Source organism: Leptonychotes weddellii, chromosome 14 (assembly GCF_054177405.1).
Source record: "Leptonychotes weddellii isolate Sample4059 chromosome 14, ASM5417740v2, whole genome shotgun sequence".
NCBI lineage: Eukaryota > Metazoa > Chordata > Mammalia > Carnivora > Phocidae > Leptonychotes > Leptonychotes weddellii.
In genome coordinates, this window is record NC_138382.1 from 76,571,800 (window position 1) to 76,594,541 (window position 22,742).

At 43.2% G+C, this 22,742-nt stretch overlaps 1 protein-coding gene across 5 annotated transcripts in view; it reads right to left on the minus strand.

Annotated features, from left to right (window-relative positions):
• Positions 1-22,742, minus strand: part of MED27 (mediator complex subunit 27) — a 183,648-nt gene that overhangs the window by 58,860 nt on the left and 102,046 nt on the right. For all 5 annotated transcript variants that reach the window (XM_081803832.1, XM_081803831.1, XM_081803833.1 and 2 more), the window contains one exon: positions 5,526-5,619. In XM_081803832.1, coding sequence (XP_081659958.1) covers positions 5,526-5,619 — 94 coding nt within the window. The remainder of the gene's footprint in view (positions 1-5,525; positions 5,620-22,742) is intronic.

The window sequence follows — 22,742 nt, forward strand, 5'->3', positions numbered from 1 at the left end:
CCACTAATATAAAAAAGGATAACTAAATTAGCATATATTCATATAATGGAGTATTTCATATTAGCAAAATGAGTAAGCTATAGCTAAACCAACTATTTGAATGATATCAAGGAAAAAAAATGTTGAGTGAAAAAATTAAGTCCCTGAAGACAACGTATGATATCTTTTAAAAATAATTAATTACAACAGGTAAAATTAAAGAATACATTATTTAAGAATAGATACATATGTGTTAAAGCTTCCCTCGTAACAGGGCCGGGCAGAGAACGAAACACGAAGGGAGGGCTGACAGCTCCCTACGGGGCAGAGGCAGGGGACAGGAGGGGCTGCTCGCTGGGTGTACACGTTGCAGATAAATTCTAGCTCTGGGGTTGGGTGGTAGGTTCACAAATGTTCACTATATTATTAAAGAAATATGAATGCCTAGATGCCTAGATCAATGATGACAAGTGTGTCATGAATCAAGGATCATGATCAATTCAATTCTACACCTAAGGTTAAGATAAAATTAAAAAAATCCCAGCCCTCCACATTGTCTGTGAGTCTGGTCCACCGCGGTGTGGCTTCCGCGGTCTCATCTCCTCCCCTGGCTCCCAGCACTCCAGCCATCCTTGCCTCCTTGGTTTTATCCGAACACACGCACACTGTCATCCCGCTAGGGTCTTTTGTACCTGTGCTGCCCCTCCTGGACCCATCAGCACCTCGGCCCACTTCTGGCAGGTGCCTACTCATAGAGGGCTTCCCTGACCCCCAGCCCCACTCCCACGGCACCCCTCTCTCTCTCCAGCCCCTGCCCTGCTTCCTTCCCCCTTAGCCTTATCACCATCTGCCATCATATGATGCAACAACTGGCTGGTGTCCCGTCCATTTCCCATTCCACAACACAGCCTCCACAAGTGCATGGACCTCAGTCAATGCTGAGCAGCACCCACGACCATGCTTTTCTCTCCTGGTGCCCAGAGTATTTACTGAGGGAGTGAATAAATGCTTTAGGAACCTAGCTCATAAAACAGTCTGACGCCAGAGCTGGGACTTCTCAAACAGACTGGCCTTCGCTGGAACTTCAAGGGTACAAAGGGTTGGAATACTGGTTCTCAAAACTTGCTGCACAGATTACCTGAGGCTTCGGTGGGGCACCTGTGAGATGTGCCTCTTGGGCTCTATCCTGGACCTACAGAGTCGGAATTTCTGTGCTGTCTGCCAGGGATGTGCATTTCCCACACACTAGAATGGTGATTCTTGGGTCTACTATAGTTTGAGAACTATGGAACCCAGTGGAGAAATTGAAGCCCAGACTAGTTAAGCAGGTTAGCTGTTCAACAGTCTTTCCCGCTGCGAGAGCTTCTGATAGGGCAAAATGAGATAATGTGTCTGAACGGTTTAAAAAAGATGTGTCATTCAAAAGCAAGGCATGAATATGTTAAAGAAATTAAAGCTTAGTTAAAATGTGTATTTAGAAAGATTGATAAATGAGTTTTCTCTCTTATAAATCATATAACATAAAGATTAATTTATAAAATACCAAGGTATATTTCAAATATCATGGTTGAGGCGTCTTTTCTTCTTTTCTATGTTCGTATACCTAGTGAATCAGTCAAAACTTGTAGATTAATATTTTAAATGCCAAAAGAAGCCAGCTGCTTGTTCTAGTCTCTGACTCAGTTAAACTCTTACAATATTTTGACTGTTTGAAGAAAATTAATAATGGGATGTTAGGTGGTAGATTAACTGAAACTAAATATCAACATAGCTAGATTTATTTTTGGATGGCTGAGCTCATCCCTTCAAAGAACGGAAACAGGATTTATTATATCATGAGTTATTAACTTACACAACACCAAAACAGCCCCCACCCCCCCCCAACAGAGCAGAGAGCCAGCCACAGTGTATTTAAAGATTATGTAAGAGGCTGAAACTTTATATTTCCTATCAGCTAGGATGTGGTGTTTAGAAGATACAGCCAATTACCTAAGGCTCACAAAGATGCCAGAAGAAGTTATGGCGGTAACTGTTCTGACAGCTCTGGCATCAAACTAGTACCAATGCTGACTGCCTCTTCCCTGAGCAGCAGGTCCCACTGCAGCCAAGATGGACAAACTGATACCTATGGAAGAGAAAGATGCTTTTGTCTGTCATCCGCGTATCTATGCAGCAAACCCTCCCTGAGCACCTACTGGTCCTCCCTTCCCTCCTCTAGCTCCCCCTCCCAAGCATGCACTATCTGGGGGTCCGCACATGTGAAAGGGATACGTGTATATGCTTCAAGTCAAACACAGTGCCCAGGCCGGAAGCTGGGCACTCCTAATGGTTCTGATGGGTTCTGAAGCCCTGATGCCTCCAGCCAACAAAGAAAGGTTGGTTTTGCTTTCGATGAGCCAAGCTGGCCCCAACCCCCTAGAAAAGTACCAAATTACAGCCTCCCTTTTCCCCTTCTACACTGATGTTAGACTGTGGCTCCCAATGACAGATCTTCGTACATCTGAGGCACTCTGCTGCTGCTTCTTGGCTTGGTGGGAGTGGGCGGGGGATGAGAACGGATCACCACACCTGCCTTTTGTTCATAGTACGCTCTGGAGTTCGATGACTTTACGTCGTTTTACTACGTATGTGCACAAAGATATCCGCCCCCCCACCCCAAGCCGGTATTCATACACCCAAACTGGAAGAGATCTATAACAAGTCAGCAGAATGTGCTGATCGCAGTAGATCATGCTGCACAGATTAACTGGAGCCATTTCTGGGCCCCCAGAGTGTCCCCAAAGGACCGTCATCCTGCTCTGGACGCCCCTGGAGCTATCCTGGTTTTTGTCCCTCCTGGCAGATCAGCTCTACCTTCCAGTCTCTGAGCATCCAGCATCATTAGAAAGCAAAACAAAGACAAAAACTGAACCCTTTTCTTGCTTAAGTTAATCAGAGCAGGTTTCTGTTGACTGCACTCAAGGAAGGCTGGCTGACTCAGGAGGAGATGTCATTTTATTAAAAAAGCACAGGTGCAATCCGCGCCTCGGTCAAGGCAGGTAAAAGGAGATGTCAGCAGAGACTACTCGTGGGTGTCCTGCTTCACCAGCCTTAACGGTCTGTCCTGGACAGTCTCGCTCGTCTCCCGAAGCTTTCCAGAATACACTGTACTCCAGACGCATCTCCAGAAAACAACACTTCCAACTCTTGCCTACACCTCCCGCAGGGGTGCCCTCACTGCCTACAGTGCAGGTCCCAAACATTCTCCACTGAGGTCACGGGGAGCAGCTGCTGAGCAAGGGCAGGAGGGGAGGTGCTGATCCTGCTCCTCCGCCAGGTGAGCATTCCTTTCAGCCTCAGAGAAGGTGTCTGGGTGGCAGCAGCAAATGGGCCAGGGGTCTGCAACCTAATAAAATGCCATCTTGTGAAAGTAAAAGCCAAATCAAGCAGTTTTGTTAAAAGTATGATTACCCACCCAGCAATCTGATTCTGAATCAGATCTCCCACTGCTATTCCTATAAATATGCACCACCTTATGTGAATTCCTGTGTCACCTAAGGAAGGTAACAACTAGCTGGCTAGATGCATATAGTGTTCTGAATTAGCCACGCATGGGGGTAAAAATGCATATATAAAATGGGGTTCTTCCCTGAATTGAGCCCCTAAATTCCCTCATCGGTCTGTTAAAACAGCAGCTCCATGGGAAAGCAGACAGGGCTGACAGGTCCTTGTGAAATAAAAGCCCGCTTTCTCAGGTGGAAGTAACTCTAATATCTTAGACCTGTTTACCTATGATCCTGTTCCCTCTGCTCATTCCCTTCAATGCCAAATCCCTACCTCCATCATGAAATGGAAGCTCAATGACCCAGAAATAATTTGAACAAACCTATTTCACTGAGGATGCTCTCATTTTTATCTTCATTAACTCCTTGGTCCCTGTCAAGTATGCTGAAAGCAGGATTTATGTTTTAGCTGCTGGGCCTGGAGGATCTTAAAATTTAGACAATTTGTACATTTAACTGAGGCAAAAGATAGTGCATGTTTTGTAGACAGATACAAATTGTTTTCTTTTTCTATTAAAGAACACTGTATTAACTCATTCACTGTACTTTTTAACTGAAAGAATTTAAAGTAGCACGATACCCAATGTTCACTAATTTTTTCTCACAAAAGAAATAACACCCATTTGATAAGCCCACATCTCTTCCTTTCTTAAGAGAAAACCACACCCGCGCACACAGTAAGCCCGTTCTCCTCAGGTGAACAGCTGGAGGGATCGTGGCTCATCCTGGGTGACTGGCTCTTCATAAGATTCTGCAAAAGTAAAACGCTGAAGTATAGGGAGTTCGCAAGAGGCCCCAAAGCAGCAGCAACTGACAAGACACAAAAAACACTCAGTCCTGAAGCTCATCTCCCTGATGCCCATGAAAAACCATCACTCTTGATTCGATTAATTCTGCTTTTTGTAAAATGTGGTGGCTCCTCAAAATCTGTGTTCAGAGAAGTATTCTTCAAGCACACATTATCACAGAGTGCTAGAAAAGCTTCACATCCCTGAGGTGTCTATGCCTTTCTAATTAGTAATAAAACTTAGCATTTCTGTTCCACTATATTTCCCAATCACACCTGCCTTTGGTGAATTCATGCAAATGCAAACATCAGTGGTGCGGGTGTGAGGCCAACTTGCTCAGAGCAACTCAAAATCAGAAACAACAAAATTGGAAATCATCAGTGATAAGGTCTCAGAATATTTTCTTCAAATACATGATGGATTTTATAAGCGATTGTCCACAGAACCTGGTTCTATTTTTTTTTTTTTAGATTTTATTTATTTATTTATGAGGGGGGTGCGAGTGAGCAGGGGAGGGGCAGAGGGAGAGAGAGAATCTCAAGCAGACTCTGTGCTGAGTGTGGAACCCGACACAGGGCTCCATCTCACGACCCATGAGATCATGACCTGAGCCGAAATCAAGAGTCGGACGCTCAACCGACTAAACCACTCAGGCACCCTGAACCTGGTTCTATTTTAAGATGGTGTTTTTCTTAGCAGGATCCAATAGTTGGGCATTTCTTTTTTTTTTTTTTAGTTTTTTATTTATTTATTCATGAGAGTCAGAGAGAGAGAGAGAGGCAGAGGCAGAGGGAGAAGCAGGATCCCCGCCTAGCAGGAAGCCCGATGCGGGACTCGATCCCAGGACCCTGGGATCGTGACCTGAGCTGAAGGCAGACGCTTAACCATCTGAGCCACCCAGGTGCCCCTAGTTGGGCATTTCTTTGAGACAATATAAAAGATTCACCAAAACATCCTGAACTGACTTACAGGTGGAATGGTCTTACAGTGTATTTCCTCTCTAGGTCATTCTTACATGGGCTCTGCAATTTCATTCAAAAGCCAAGTTTCAATGTGCAGAGTTTTGAAACTACAGGATACCAGTGAAAAGAAATATGCTATTCACCATCAAACCGGGATTTAGTCTCCATTCTCTAGATCCTACGACAGAGTCAGAGACAATCTTGAGGCTAGTCTTCTTCCACATGACCCTACAGACAGGTCAAGCAGAACTTACCAGAAGCATTGCTGATGTGCCATTGGGCCTGGATAAGTGGATGGACATTTCAGGAAACATCCTGTCAATGCGGCTGATCACATCATCAACATATCTAAGTGGGAAAAAGAAATGCACACAAATGAACTGGAACCTTAGTCAAAGAAACACAAATCTACAGTGTACTAAAGACTTCTCTCTTCAGCTGTTTATCAATGCAATATAGTCAAGAAGGCAAATGGGATTTATAAGTCTTTTTACAAAAAATACTACTCCCTTGTTCCTCCTTTTGCCTCTCAGGGCCAACCAGTTTTTAGTGCTTTCTTCTGGTATTTACCTCCATATTTCTACATGGTATGTTTTTAATGCTAGTTCTTGCTTTTTTATTTCATTTTTTTAAGCTTTTATTTAAATTCTGGTTAGTTAACATACAGTGTAATATCACTTTCAGTTGTACAATATAGTGATTCAACAATTCTGTACAACATCCAGTGCTCCTCACAACAAGAACATTCCTGAATCTCCATCACCTATTTCACCCATCCCCCCACTCACCTCCCCTCTGGTGACCAGCAGACCAGTGTATTCTCTATAGTTAGCAGTCTTTTTTTTGGTTTGTTCTCCTCTCCCCCACCCCCTTTGCTCATTTATTTCTTAAATTCCACGTATAAGTGAAATCATATGGTATTTGTCTTTCTCTGGCTTACTTCACTTGGCATAATACTCTCTAGCTTCATCCATGTAGCTGCAAATGGCAAGATTTCATTCTTTTTTACATCTGAATAATATTCCTGTGTGTGTGTGTGCACATGCATATTTTTTCTTTTATCCATTCTTTATCTGTTCATCAACTGATGGATACTTGGGTTGCTTCCGTAATTTGGCTATTGTAAATAATGCTGCTACAAACATTGGGGTGCATGTATTCCTTTGAATTAGTATTTTTATATTCTTTGGGTAAATATTTAGTAGTGAGATTACTGGATTGTAGGATAGTTCCTTTTTTTAACTTTTTGAGGAACCTCCATACTGTTTTCCAAAGTGGCTATACCAGTTTACATTCCCACCAACAGTGCAAGAGGGTTCCCCTTTCTCCACATCCTCACCAACACCTGTGTTATTGATTTTGGCCATTCTGACAGATGTGAGATGATATCTCATTGTAGTTTTGATTTGTATTTCCCTGATGATCAGTGATGTTGAGCATCTTTTTATGTCTGTTGGCCATCTGTATGTCTTTGGAAAAATGTCTATTAATGTCTTCTGCCCATTTTTAAATTGGATTATTTCTTCTCTGGGTGTTGAGTTTATAAGTTCTTTATATATTTTGGTTACTTACCCTTTATTGGATGTCATTTGCAAATATCTTCTTCCATTCCATAGGTTACCTTTTAGTTTTGTTGACTATTTCTTTTGATTATGCAGAAGCTTTTTATTTTGATGTAGTCCCAGTAGTTTATTTTTGCTTTGGTCTCCCTTGCTTCAGGAGACCTATCTAGAAAAAAGACAGCCGATGTCAGAGAAATTACTGTTTCTGCTTTCTTCAAGGACTTTTATGGTTTCAGGCCTCACATTTAGGTCTTTAATACATTTTGAATTTACTTTTGTGTATGGTGAGGAGAATGGTCCAGTTTCATTCTTTTGCATGTCGCTGTCCAGTTTTCCCAACACCATTTGTTGAAGAGACAGTCTTTTCCTCATTGGATATTCTTTCCTGCTTTGTCGAAGATTAATTGACCATTATAATTGTGGGTTCATTTCTGAATTTTCTATTCTGTTTCATTGATCTTCGGGTCTATTTTTGTGCCAGCACCATACTGTTCCGATTACTGTGGCTTTGGAATAGAACCTGAAGTCTGGAATCATGATGCCTCCAGCTTTGCTCTTCTTTTTCAAGATTGCTTTGGCTCTTTGGGGTCTTTTGTGGTTCCATATACATTTTAGAATTGTTTGTTCTAGTTCAGTGAAAAATGCTGTTGGTATTTTGATAGGGATTGCATTAAATGTGTAGATTGCTTCAGGTAGTATAGACGTTTTAACAATATTTGTTCTTCTAATCCGTGAACATGGAATGTCTTTCCACCTCTTGGTGTCATCTTCAATTTCTTTCATCAGCGTTTTATAGCTTTCAGAGTACAAAGGCTTTCCCCTCTTTGGCTAGGTTTATTCCGAGGTATCTTACTGTTTTTGGTGCAACTGTAAATGGGATTGATGCCTTCATTTCTTTTTCTGCTGCTCTGTTCCTGGTATATTGAAATGCAACAGACTTCTGTACGTTGATTTTGTGTCCTGCCAACTTTACTGAATTTGTGTGTCAGTCCTAGCAGTTTTTGGTGGAGTCTTTCAGGTTCTCTATATGTAGTACCATGTCATCTGCCAATAGTGACAGTGTTACTTCTTCCTTACTGATCTGGGTGCCTTTTCTTTTTGTTGTCTTATTGCTGTGGTTAGGATGCTTTTTCATTTTAAGCATGACCTAGTGACTTTCTTCTATAGGAGATCAGAATTTAGCTGCCACCATCCTGGCCACTGGGCTCCGATACAGAGGCTCCTCCCTCTGCCTTTCTGGTCTAGGGATGGCAACAGCTTCCTGTTGCTGCTCATCTCTGGTAGCCTCGCTGTCTCCTGTTTGGCTTCTCACCTCAATCACCTACATAACCAATTCCCTGGATTAAATTCTCTTGGTTTTAAAGACCCGAATTCCTATTTTCCTGGCTGGACTCTAATTCAAGTTATATCATAATTTTTGCTTAAGTCAGTATTTGGTGTGTACATTCTAAAATCTCCGCATATATATTTTTAAAAAAAAATTTTTTTTTTTTTTTGAGAGAAAGAATCCTGAGCAGGCTCCATGCCCAGCATGAAGCTGAACGCAGGGTTTGATCGTATGACCCTGAGATCATGACCCGAGCCGAAATCAAGAGTTGAACACTCAAGTGACTGTGCCCCAAATCTCTGTGTATATTTTAAGTAGCTGAGCCACAAAGGAGCTCATGAGTACATACATTTATTTGTACAGCTTTCTGTTTTGCCTTGATTTTCACTTGGTTAGTTTTCTTTTTTTTTTTTTTTTTAAAGATTTTATTTATTTATTTGACAGAGAAAGACACAGCGAGAGAGGGAACACAAGCAGGGGGAGTGAGAGAGGGAGAAGCAGGCTTTCCCGCTGAGTAGGGAGCCTGATGCGGGACTCGATCCCAGGACCCTAGAATCATGACCTGAGCCAAAGGCAGACGCTTAATGAGTGAGCCACCCCGGTGCCCCCCCCCTTTTAAAAAGATTTTATTTATTTATCTGACAGAGAAAGACATAGTGAGAGAGGGAACACAAGCAGGGGGAGTGGGAGAGGGAGAACACTTGGTTAGTTTTCTATGTGCCTACTACAATGTTATCCCTGAACTCTCTACCCGACTCTAAAACTTCTCTCACTACAGTCAGACATACCAGGCAATCTGTCAGTTCCATTTTTTCCTGGACACATTCCTGCAAAAGAGATTCTTCTCTTTTTCTGGCCCAAATGGAACTTAACTCTCTTAAGGTTTAATAATCACCGACATTAAGTACTTAGCATGGTGTCTGGCACATACTAAGGACCGGAAAATTACAAATACTCTCTCTGGGACATCATGGGCCTGCTCTGCAGAAATGTCCTCTCTTAGCAGGATGAATTCTCCCCACCAGTGGAGGCTCACTGTGATGATGCCAATCCACAGCACCAACATAGCTGGGTCTGGCTCACATCCTTTGAGAATAAAATCATACCAGCATTTGTGCTTACCACCCAATCACACTGGGGATGTATAATTCAATAGCTGAGATGCAAAACTATCTATTAAGGGTTTTGTATTGGATTTCGTATCCACTGGATATGATAAATTAAATTACATATCCATTAGATCAGGGACATATAAAAGCTATGTTCTCTTGGGGGGAGAGGGAGAGTAACTCTCTACTCACAGCATGAAGATTTCAGTTCAAAACCAGGGGCTCACAAGAGATAGCAGACAACACAATGCCATTTGTTAAAAAGTGAACACCAGTGTGTCAGTCCTGAAAGTCAGGGAGTAATTGTACTGATGAACCGGTCAGGTTTTCCTTAGAGAATGTCCTGTACAGTTTCAGACTTGGAGCTGAAGGGAGGGAGAACCATAGGCGGCCCAGTCGTAAGTAACAAGGACAGTAAGCAGACTGGAGCAGCGGTGTGTGAGAAGAGGGGGTGTGGAAGGCCACTTGCTCCTGGGAAAGGGGGTTGACGGGAGACTGACATCTTTCAAGGGTGTGAGCGGCTTTTAGGAATTCAGTACCAAACAGCTCCCTCCCACCTCTAGAAAGGACTGTAAGATAAGGGCAAGGCCTTAAAAAGTGAACTAGCTCAGAAAGAATGAGAGGTATTTCTTAAAAGCAAGGCCCAAATGCTATTGATTTTTTTTTTTAAGATTTTATTTTTTTAAGTAATCTCTACATAGACCCAATGTGGGGCTCAAACTCACAACCCCAGGATCAAGAGTCATGTGCTGCACTGACTGAGCCAGCCAGGTGCTCCCCCCACACCATTCTGTTGATCTTGTTTAAAAAAGATTTTATTTATTTATGAGAGAGAGAGAGAGAGAGAGAATGCCTGTGCGCGAACCGGGGGAGGAGCAGAGGGAGAGGAACAGCAGGCTCTACACTCAACACAGACCCCCACGCGGGGCTCAATCCCACCACCCTGAGATCATGACCAGAGCCGAAATCAAGAGTCAGACACTCAACCGACTGAGCCACCCAGGCGCCCCCTCCCATTCTGTTGCTTTTTAAAATGGCTGAGGAAACAACCTTTCCTGGATGGTAAGGAACAGACCAAGACACCGCACATCATCTCGCACAGTCCCCTTCTAGATTTATAGCTTCATGATACAACCTTGGCTTTAGGCGTAAACGCTACAAACGGGTAAAAAGATGAAGGAAGGAGGAAGCGAACTCATGTTTCATCACTGCCTGATGTTTTTTTAAGTGGTGGAAGACACATGGCAAACTTCATGTCAAAAGTTTACACCAAGTCACTGGAAACATTTCTGCATTTACATACTTATTTTCTAAATCTGTGTGTATGGTTGAAACCCAGTTACTTCAGACTCAGCAGGAAGCAAAAATCCACTGTCCTGTGTGATTGGAGGTCACTGCTAAGTATATGCTAATGAGGAGGGGGTGGGCAATGTCTTCGGAACCAATCCTCAATCAATAATCATCGTAACTCTGGACAGGAGAATGCAAATGAATAAGCGGGACTTCAGTACAAAGGTAACATCATAATTTGCTCTCCCTTGTACCTTTCACCTTGAAGGTTTCAAAATGCTTTCTGGAAAACCTGTCTCTTTAGTAGGCTAGGGAAATAGGGCAATGAGTAGGTTACCCGATGATTCCAGAAACCAAGCTCTGCGTGTGGATTTCTAGGATTCCACACCAACTACCTGACTTTGCTGGCTTTTTAGTGAGGGCCAGAGTTCTAAACAGGCAGACAGCAAATGTCCCCTGCTGCTTCTGGATTCCTTTATTTATGAGATCTGTCAACACAGGACAGTGGAGAGGTCTGGGGTGGCACATTTGGTTTCCTCCCCCATCAGGGATCTCAGATGAGACTCAGCAAACTCAATCCAAAGATTTTATGAAGCAAAAATGAATCTCAAGGAGACTGTTTTTCATTCACACGCCTAACATAAAGGAGATGCAAATTTTCTTTTTACAGGTGACATTATGTATTTGCCAAAAAGAGAAAGAGAGAAAGTCAGCTGCGTTTTTAACTGAGGAAAACGTCTAAATCCTAGAAGCAAAAATCAAAACATTTCATTTTCAGATACACCCAACCTTTAAAACGCAAATCCACCACTAGTTACTTGACAGAAATAAGGAAAGCTAGGAACGTCAAATTATAAAGCCGGATGGCAGGGGAGGTGGTCTTCGCCGTACCACCTCCTTGGCAGCACTTCTAGGGATGCTGCCTCCCGAGCCTGCGAGCTTGCCAGCGTCTGCACAGAGCTCAGCAACATGTCACGTCCCACTTTGAGTGCAGGGCTGGGGACAGGTAGGAACAGCATGCTCTCCTCCTACACGTCCACCATATGCTCCACTCCATTCTGTGGCAGGATCAAATTCCTTTAATTTTTACCTTTGGAATACAGGCAAACAAGCAGTAACACAGCAGTGGTGACTAGTTTACACTTGAGCAGACGCGGCACGGAAAGACATTAATTTAGTGCCAAATTGAGCAGTGAGTCACAATTTGCACATATCTGTCAACCTGTTAACAGGGTAATAACTTGGAAAGATTGCTGTTCCTATTTACATTACGGAGGCCTTTCGCAACGGTGAGCTGCTGGAAGCTCTCCTCCCAGAGCACTCAGCCGAGATGGGGCTCATGGTCCAAGAATCGGACTAGGAACACTAACTCCTAGAAATCACAGGTTCAGATCAACGTGTGGTTCAGAACTTCAATATTTTCAGGCAGAAAGTTAACTTTAAGCAATGAGAGAATCCAATTTCCCTGTTCTGCTCCCCAGTTGCAGTCAGACTCTCCAATTTTTCCCAGTGCAATCCCACCAATTCTCAAGGTTTGTAAAGGCTTCCTTAGGACTAAGCTTCCATCGCCACGACTTCAACATCTTGGCAGCATTAGAAATGATCACGCCCTTCTCAGATTTCTAACATCAATTTTTGAAGCCTTATAAGTCTTGTTCTTTCTGATTGTCTTCAAGTAGCTTGGCCTGCTCCTTTCAATGTCCTTATTCAGAGAATTAAGAAACACCAGGCACTCAGAGGTCCTCTTATCAGAGGACCCGTCAATCCAGGAATGAGCAGCATCTCCAAGAGGCGGCTCCCCCTACCACATCTCACCAGGCAGCCCCTGGACTGCTGGACCGCCACCCCAGCATCTCTACCCCATCACCCCACTGCTGCCTCATGGAATGACACACAAACACTGCCTCCAAAACCTCAAGGCTTTCTGCAAACACATAAAAGACTATCAGGCTTTCCAATTTCTTTTATCGGCATGTTTTAATCTTCCTGGGTCACAGAACTCTCTAGGAAGGTACTGAAAACTAAAATGCACATCTGTATAGCATTTTACATATAGCTGTTTGCAGTTCATAGGCCCCTTTAAGTCCATTCCTGAACCCCAAGTTCAGAATAACTGCTCTAGACCTGTTTTGGAATGGAGGTATCTGGTTTTCTTCTTTGTTCTTTTCTGAATGGTAAGTTTTATTTCTCAACAAAGCTGCCTTCATTTGAGAAATAAGTTTGTACTTGCTGCAGCCTAGAAGTGAACACCCTGAAGTAATATAGGGGTACGATGACTGGATCAGTTCTTGTAATCTTAAAATCATGCTTCCATGATGGAGTCCAAGGTTAGTTTTTGTTTGTTTGCTTATGTTTAAACACCTGCCTCTCACTGACTCCAATGAAGTCAAGGACCTGCTTCTGTGACCTTAGAGGTCACCCGAGAGCAAGTAACCATCTCTGCCCTCCAAAGTGCATCACCTGTGCTTTCTAGAAGCTCCTTGCTTGCATCAAGAAAGAGGTCCCTGCTTTCTGCATCACTGCTTAAGACACGGCTTGGTGGTGAGCTTAAGTCTCGAGTCCTGAGGGGGCTGAGGAGGCTCCTGTCGCTCCAGCCTCAGCTGGCCTCCTTCCATGACCCCGAGCAGGCTTGCACTACCTTGCACGCTGTGCACAACCTGCATTCTCTGCCTGGAAGAGTCTTCCCACAACCATTTCTGCTTCCGTGCCCAGATCAGTCCAGCTCACGCTTCAAGTCTTTGGTTCCCAGCTTAAAAGACACTTTGTCAGGGAGCCTTCCCAGACCCTCCCCCTTAGCCCCCATCAGTCAGTGTGCCCTACACCTCACTTCTATGGCACTTCTAATTCTCTTTGTGGCTCCCATCCCAGTTTAATTAAGCAATTTTTCTAGTTATTTGCTTAGTGCCTGTCTGCCTGAAAGGATTCTCTGTGGGCTGGGATGGCTGCTTTATTCAGTGCTGAAGCCCAGCACCTTTGCCGGAGTGCCTGGTACCCACCAAATGCTCCTTAAATATTTGCTGAATGAGTAGACAGGACATTAAAAGTAAGCCAAGACCCAGGCCAGGCAGAGAGGACACAAGTAAAATGCAAAGTTGTCTGTCGCGGACGAAGATCAGAGGTGCTGGAAAGGGCATTACATTCGCCACCAAAAGGCACAAACAACAGCAACCGGAGAGCGCCACAGACAAACCTCAAAGAAAGCAGGAGAGATTCTTCAAAGTCTTACAGCTTCATATGCAGCTACAAAATCCCTGCATCTGTTTTAGGAGAAGCTCAGTGCCTCTTAGAAGCAAGAGCCTTCTAGGGGTGCCTGGGTGGCTCAGGTGGTTAAGCGACTGCCTTCGGCTCAGGTCATGATCCTGGAGTCCCGGGATCGAGTCCCGCATCGGGCTCCCTGCTCAGCAGGGGGTCTGCTTCTCCCTCTGACCCTCCTCCCTCTCATGCTCTCTGTCTCTCATTCCCTCTCTCTCAAATAAATAAATAAAATCTTAAAAAAAAAAAAAGAAGCAAGAGCCTTCTAGGGAGTGCGCTGTGTTACTGACGTACCGGTTTTAAAATGTTGCTTTTAACGAACTAATTAATTCTGCAAAACATTAGTATAAAGATGCGTGCTACCAAATTGGGATTACAATACCAAAATGATAACAAAACTGAATGTGGAAGACATTTCTAAAGATATCAGTTTTGCAAAACATTAATTTTCTACTCCACACGTTAAAATATATTGCAAACTATTTGTTATTAAAAGCCTTAAAATAATTTGCTGGACAGATGGCTTGGTTCTCTAAAGTCTGACCCCGCCTCAAAAGAAAAAAAAAAAAAAAACACAAACCCAACCAACAAACCTGGACTCCAGCCAGCAATCCCATGTTAGTGAGATGTTTAGCAGCTCACCAGATTTAAATAGCATCTACCCCACACACTGTGTATGACACATGCTGTTCATTTCCCCCACCCGTACAAAATCTGAAAGTTATAGGTGCATGTATTAATAAACCACCTTTTTGGGGAGAGGGTAATGCCCAGCAGCTATCAAAAAAAGACAATCATTTGCACGCTCTGAAAATGATTCAAGATTTTCCTCCACACCTGTCCAGAATGATGAGTCCAAGAGGACTGCCAGTGGGTAGGAACAGAAGGGGGTTTGTTTAATTCCTCCATGAGAACGAGACTGCCTGAGACTCAACAATCGGTCTCAATATATGCTGAAGAAAGAAGACGGGAAACCTAGGTCCAACTTCTCAGATTTGTTAAGATATTTGAATCATGTCTGTGAAAGCCTTCCAGTTATTCTCTCGAGAAAATGAAAAGTATTTTCTCAACTGTACATGAAAAGGCAAGACTAGATGTATCACAGACGGGAACAAGAGCGTTTGCTTAGGTTTCTGCTCCATCTTTTAGTACACTGCTTTGCTCTCCCTGCCCACAACACTAATTGTGCTATTACTCTCTTCTAAGGAAAGACACTCAAAACTTCACAATCTCTTTATGGAAACTCAACACCTAAGCAGAGAGGGCTGTCAAGATTAGGAAGAGCTACTTTCTCGGAGTGAAATGGTGGCCAGGTCAGAGAAGTGGAAGGGAGCTTTCCCCTGTTCTCTCCTTAGAAGCTTATTCAACTATGTGAATACGTTACCTGAACAAATGCAGGAGAACCACCAGGGCAAGCAAACAAAAGCTATCCTACATTTCCTCAAGCTGAAACAAATGCACAAAGACCCATCACATACAGAAATACAGAAACGAACCTGCCTGCCTTTCTTCTTCCAGGGCTGGGGCCACACAGCCTAGTAAATTCACAGGTGTGCATGAACTAGAACACAAGGCAAATACCATCTAAACTAGAACTCTTCTTCCACATGATTTAGAGAGGTCATGCATTGTAAACTATCCCTATTAGATCTATTAATACATATTTACTGGGTGCCCATAGTGCTCGACAAACAATGACTGTGTTCAGGAAATGCTATTAAATCCTTAGGACAGGAAACGGTGGAATGAGCTGCCCAAGAAGGCTTTCTGTGAGCGCCGGCTGGCTGCAGGGATGGCTGGCTCTGGCCTGTGCTTTCTGCTGCAGAGTCAGGATGAGCAGGAAAGCAGCTATTGCTTTCCAGGTTTCAAAGCACTTCTGCATTCCTTATCTCATTTGTTTGCTCAGCAACTCTGGGAAGTAAGAAGGGCGAGTCCAAAATTCCCATTTTATAAATGACAGAAGAAAGAAAGTTAAGCGACTTGCCCAAGGGAGCAGCACAGCTGAGCATCAGAGCTGAGCCCAGAACCCACGTCTGATTCCCCACTTTAGGGGTTCCTTGCACACCACAGTGCTCTCATTAGGCCTGTAAGGATTCCATAGAAAAAGTAGATTTCATTTTTGTCATTCCCCAGACTTTTTATATAACAACAGACAAATTTTAGGAGCATATTAACAAAATGAAATCAATTTATGATTTCCTTTCTTCCCAGTCATTCAGGAAATCTTCATTCAGTGCCTAAGTGAGCCAGGGACACAACAATGAGTAAGGTGGACTCCATCCTCACGGGGCTTACACTTCACTTGCTGACAAGCCATCTTCCGTCAAGGCCACAGGCTGATTTCCAGAAAAACAGGACAACTAAGTTAAATTTCCTTCCATTCTCCTGTTGGGTTTTTGACATGGCAACTCTCAATTAATGTGCAAAATTGTCAGGTAACAGGAAGGGGCGAAATACTTGTGCATTTTATATTAACGATTAAACATTCAGATTATCTGTGGGCCCCAGTGTTTCCTAAAACATTTAAACAATGTATTAAGCTTAGGAAAGAATTATAATTTCACTCAACATCTACCTCCTCTACAAGCCCTTACATGTTAGAGAGAGAGAGAGAAAGAAAACCCAAACAAGAAAAAAACCCATATTGAGCTTTCCAGCAACACCAATTAGCAATAGTTACTAAATCAGTTCTCTCCAGTCAGATCTGGTGAAATGACACTCGGAGCTCAGATGGGCAGTGAGGCATGTGTGAACAACTCACACTGTGAGAAAGCACCCCGGGGCCTCTGACTTTCAACCAGGGAGCTGGTCAGGACAGACGATGCCTGCTGGAAAGCTATACCCCTTCCCAAATTCCCACAGCTTTCTTTCCCAGCCTCGGTTACAGCTGAGGCCTGGTTTACTAAATGCGGACTGGCCTGTTCACATTTGGCACTTAACAGCAATGCTTTCACGTGGTGACCGCGTTCCACTAATTCAGAATTTGCTGCTCACGAGTAGGACCAGATTTTGTTCCTATCTGACTTTTAGTGTCCCTGAGAACATACATGGTAGATTTCACAAAGAGAAATGCCAAAGACAATGCAAATAATCGCTGACCACCTAACTTGTTCCAACCGTAACAATACATTAGGCAAATGCAGAAATGGCCAGAAACAGCCAACACATTTCAGGAAAACACAAAACTCTTCCCCAACCCCCTCCTGGGACAAATATGCTTGTATGACACAAGTTTTATTTTCACTCATCAGGCCATCACTCCTTGAGGAGAGAGGCCCACCTGTCTCCAGTCCCTGGATGATTTTGCACTTAATACACATTTCATAAGCATTCCGCAGACGGGACTGGGTTAACCAGACTGGATCAAGACTAAATAAAAAATAAAGAGTCAGCAAAACCATGTTTTGTAATTGTTCCTTTTATAAAAAGTAACAAATTCTAAACCAGAAAATACCACCCACCAGTTTGTAGACACAGTGAGGTTGTCTCTTTCTGCTCCCTTTCTGCCAGCAGCTGGGTTAGAAGGCCGACTTGATGACAACAAATGGAAAGTAATGGAACTCGAAGCATATCTTCCTGGGTAGGGTCTCTTGATGGGCACTCAGGGGGCTTTCCCAAACACGGCTGCCTGGAGCACTCGCTGCCTGACTCCTCGTCCCTAATGTGACCCCCTCTGTTTCTCTGCTGGCCCAAACCTTCAGCAGAAGACCCCCCTATGAACGACGGCCTTCATAGTACATTCCACAGTCTCTTGCACACATCTGGTACACTGACTGTTTCAGGTTTACCTTTCCTACCAGACGGAAAACTCTACAAAGGGGAGGCACAGTCCGTTTTGTTCCTTGCCGCCAGCCCCCAGTACACTGTCCAGCGCACACAGCAAGCTCTCCATGGACACCTGCCTGCATGGAGACTCCTCGCAAGTGTCCGCAGCAGAGCAGAGCCTGAGGCCGGGGCTTAGGAATCCCATGGACCCTGACACTCTCCATCTCACTCTGCCCTCATCCCAAATTACTTAAGGCTCTCCAAGCTTCGGTTTCCTCCTCTGTAACATAAAGATAAAAGCACCACCTTCTCCATGCGGTCACTGTGGGAATTAAATGAGAACGGAGCACATACAGCACAGCACTTGGCAGAAAATAAGCAGTTAGCAACATCAGCTGTTCCTTTTATATGTACAAATACTGCCTTTTTCTCCAGAAACTTTTGCTTGAGTCTGGAGGAATAAAAGCCCCAGCCAAGTCAACCACAGACTAAAAACTGCTTGAAGAATAAGCATTAAAGGTAGGGAATGCTCTTCCTGGTGTCCTGCCCATTTTTAAACACATGACTGCATTGTAGTTAGTAAGGAGAGTTCTTTTCATTATTTTCGAAGGAAGGCAGACAGGAGAGAGGGAAAACTGTTGCTGATCTGGGAACAGGGCTTAGTATGGAAGTGGGATGGAGTGCCTAGATCTGGCTTCAAGAACGGGATCGAGACTGGATTCCTTTCCTGCCCCTCCACATCACCCTTCCCCTTCCTCCACTCTGTGCTGTGTGCCAGGAGGCTGACTTACACACAGGCTCCATCAACAAGCCTTCTAACCTCTGGCTTCCAGTTGGGTGGCCGGCCGATGGGAGACACTAGCTGGAGATTCAGGGGGTGGAAGTCTGAAGGCTTGGGTCATGGAGGGCAGCTGTGACAACTCAGTACTGACAAATACAAAGGACCCCCAACCTATAGCGATGAAGGTCTGGTTCACCCCCCATCCGGCACAAGTATGAGCAGCAGAGGGTAATGAGGACTTAGCCTGGGTAGTGGCACAAGTTGGCTAGGCCGACTCACTTAGATTTTGTTTCCAGCTGCAGGGGGGCGGTAATAGCTACGTTTTGTGTTCCCTGTTTCTCCAACCCCCCTGCCCTCCTACCTTACATAAATATAAAGAGCATGGGGTGGGAGTAAGACCAAAGAGACACGCTCCCTTCCAGACCAACCTTCTCCTCCAGTGTTCCCTGCCCCAACCAGCTGAGCCATGTAGACTTCCACAACGGGCTCCTTTCCCGCTGGCTTCTAGATGGGTTTGGTGGAAGGAAGGCACGGACAGGCGATGTGGGAGGTAGAAGGTGGGAAGGTGAGGGCAGATACTCTGCCGGCACAGTCACCAGGAGCGGGCAGCATCCCTCATCACCGCTCTAACTCGGGCTTCCTGTAAGCACACCCTTCGGGGAAGAGCTAGCTGGAGGGACTGCACCACTCCCTGAGGTTCCCCGACACCCGCCTGCACCTTTGGTAACAGTCTTCTATAAAGTCTCCTCAAACTGGAAATAGTCCCCTTGTTGGAGTTTCCTCCCAGGACAGCAGAAGACTCTTCTCAAGTAAAACGTACGACATTAAAACCAGCCCGGCAATTTCCTCACTAGAATAAGAAAAATGGTAAATTGAAAAACAGTCAAACTAATTGAGGGTAATGGTGATATGAAAAGTCTAAACTGGTAATAAAATAAAACTTTACAGAGCCTCTGCTTACTACCTAATTCAACATCATTCATTCAACAAATATTTCCCGGAATGTTTTAACAGTGGCTATGGGTAGTTTCGAAATGCATGGCATTCAGACAGAATAAAGGAATCACAATGAAAGGACTGCCCCCCTGAGAAACGGTGATCCCAGTCTCATCTTCTGCCCCTCCCCTCGTTCCCTCTTTCTTCGTAAAGGGATGAGTGCCTCTAAGCCACAGGCAGAGAGCATTCCTTCTAGGACCACTGCAAGTACTAGTTTGCTTTCTCTCTCTCTAAGGCCACTGTCAAATTCACATTTACCCCAGATTAACAATCCCCATAGTGTGACGTGTATATTCACAAAGTGGTACATGAGGTGATGTTAGGTGATACAGATGGACATTTTTCATTTGAATATATATGTATATAGAAAAATACATAGCTAGCAAATAAAACCTATGATTCCATTCCTAGAATGGGGCTAAGTTTTAATAATGAGTTTATTTAAAGAAAAATATTATGCAAATAATAAAAGAGCCAACCACGGTTATGGCAAAAATCCTAAAGGTGGCTTGTAAATGACTGAGTAGAGAAATCCCCTTCAAGTAAGGCAGGTAATTAAACAGCTTGGTTCAAAAAGATTTTGCTTGTCTTTGTAAATTGTGTTTTTTTCCATTCTAAATAAATCTTGATTTTCGCATACATCTGGAGATACTGAAGAGAGAGAAATGGATAAGCATCCTAGGAGGGGCCAGGCTGTTTAGGTCAGCAATACTGCGAAGCAAGGGCTGTGGATGATCAGTCACCCCAGGAGCTGACTACACTGGAACGTGTGTCTGGGAATGTGCAATTTGAGCATGGGAAGCGGGTCTTCATAATAGAAAATAAAATGACTTTCACATAGGCAGCAGCATGAATGGCCACTGACCCCAAAATTCCTTTTGTCATCTAAGAGGAGTCAAAAATTATGCCATGACACATTTCTCCCAGTGGAGCCAAAGCTAGGATTCTACCTGAGACAGGTAGGTGATGCTTGCAGGCTCTGAACAAACTCTCAGAGGGCGCCCTCTACAGGTGTATAGCGGCTTCACCAAACTACAAACAACGCTTCTCTTTACTTCCCTAAACTGAGAAATCTTGTGGCTGTCTTTTCAAATCCTGCACAAACTCTTATACAGTGCAAATCAGAGGAGAAAGACAGTTAATCAGTTTGACCTCCTGCTTACCCACACCATCACTCCTCCTCTGAGCCCTACCTGTAAGTTCAGTCCCCGCAGCACCCTATCCCAAGGAAACTTTCCTCTGCCCAGGGAGAGGGGAAAACTTCAGGGGAATAAAGCCCATCATTTACAAACAAAGAAGGTCATAAGAATGATTTAAAAAACAAAGAAAAGAATAAAAGCTCAGAAGGGTGACTTCATCCAGAAGATATAACAAATCCTAAATGCTCCTAAACGGAGTCAATGACAGGACTTTCTTAGTATTATTAAAATAAGCAGATAGAAAATCAGTAAGATAGAACATTTGAACAATGCTCTCAACTAACTTGGCCTGAATGACATATATATCCTACATCCCCAAACAGGAGAACATACAAACTTTTCAAGTCTCAGACCATAAGCTAGGTCTTAAAACAAGTCTAAAAATCATGCAGAATGTGTGTTCTCTGACCACAGCTGAAGTTAAAAATCAATAACAAAAATATATCAGGAATTGGGGCATCTGGGTGGCTCAGGTGGTTAAGCGTCTGCCTTCGGCTCAGGTCATGATCCCAGGGTCCTGGGATTGAGACCCGCATTCTTCTCCCTCTCCCTCTCCCTCTGCCTGTCACTCCCCCTGCTTGTGCTCTCTGTCAAATAAATAAAATCTTAAAAAAAAAAAAAAATATATATATATATATACACACACACATACATATATGTATATATCAGGAAAGCCCCCCAGATATTTAGAAATTGAACAACATACTTCCTAATAATTCATGAGACAAAGAATGAATCACAAAGAAAATTAGAAAATATCTTGAACTGAATGATAATAAAAATATATGAAAATGTGTAGACAATGCAGCCAAAGCCATGCTTGGAGGGAAGTTTATAGTTCAAAAGAGCTTACACAAAAAATGAAAAATGAGTGAAAGATCAAAGATCTACACTTCCATTTTAAGAAGTTAGAAAAAGAAAAGCAAATTAAACCCAAAGTAAGGAGAAGGAAGGCAATAATGTATGTAAATAAATGAAATAGAAAACAGACAAAAAGTAGAGAAAAATCATTGAGATAAAAAACAGGTAATTTGAAAGAAAATAAGTAAAACTGAGAAATCTCTAGCTAGACTGATCAAGGAAGAAAAAAGAGCAAAGACACAATTCACCAATATCAGGAATGAATGAGGAGATACCACTCAGACTTCAGAGACATTAGAAAGGTAGTAAGGGAATATCATGAACGACATAATGCCAATGTACTCAATGACTCTGATGACATGGATAGCCCCTGCGACATAAATCAGACAACTGATTAAGAAGAAATAAAAACCTAAGGAGCTCCTACTGAATTGAATTTGTTATCTTCTTAAAAACTGATTTTGTTATCAAAAACTTTCTCAATAAAGAAAGCTCCAGGCCCACATGGGTTCACTGGTTAATTCTACCAAAAATGTGGGGAAGCAATAACATGAATTGTACAGAAACTTTCAGAAAAAAGAAGAGGGAACGTTTCTCAATTCATTTAATGGGGCGAGTATCCTCCCTGATACTGAAACGAGACAAAGCCACTACAATAATGTATTCCTCATAAACAAAGGCACAAAATTCCTTAACAAAATATTAACAAATAGAATCTAGCAATACACAGAAAAGATAATATATCATGACCAAATGTATTCCAGAAAAGTAACCCTGGATTAACATTCCAAATCAATCCATGCTGTAGTGTATACATAAAACGGAGTATTATTCAGCACAAAATAGTTGCACTTTATGTAAATTATACCTCAATAAATTCAATAAAGTTGATTTTTAAAGAAAGTTTTTTTTAGATTTTATTTATTTATTTATCTGACCGAGGGGTAGGAGAGAACAAGCAGGGAGAGCTGGGGAGGGAGAAGCAGGCTCCCCGTTGAGCAAGGAGCCCAATGCGGGGCTCAATCCCAGGACCCCAGGATCATGACCTGAGCCCAAGGCAGATGCTTAACCGACTGAGCCACCCAGGCACTCCAGTAAAGTTTTTTTTTTTTTTTAAGATTTTATTTATTTATTTGAGAGAGAGAGACAGGGAGAGAGGGAACACAAGGGTCTGATGCTTCACCAACTGTGCCACCAGGCACCCCTCAATGAAGTTGATTTTTAAAAAAAACATTTAGAATATGTGTTGAATTCTCTAAACTAATCTTAAATATTAAATATGGGATGAGAGTCAAATGAAATAGTTTTCAGTAAGTCTGGGGAGACAGG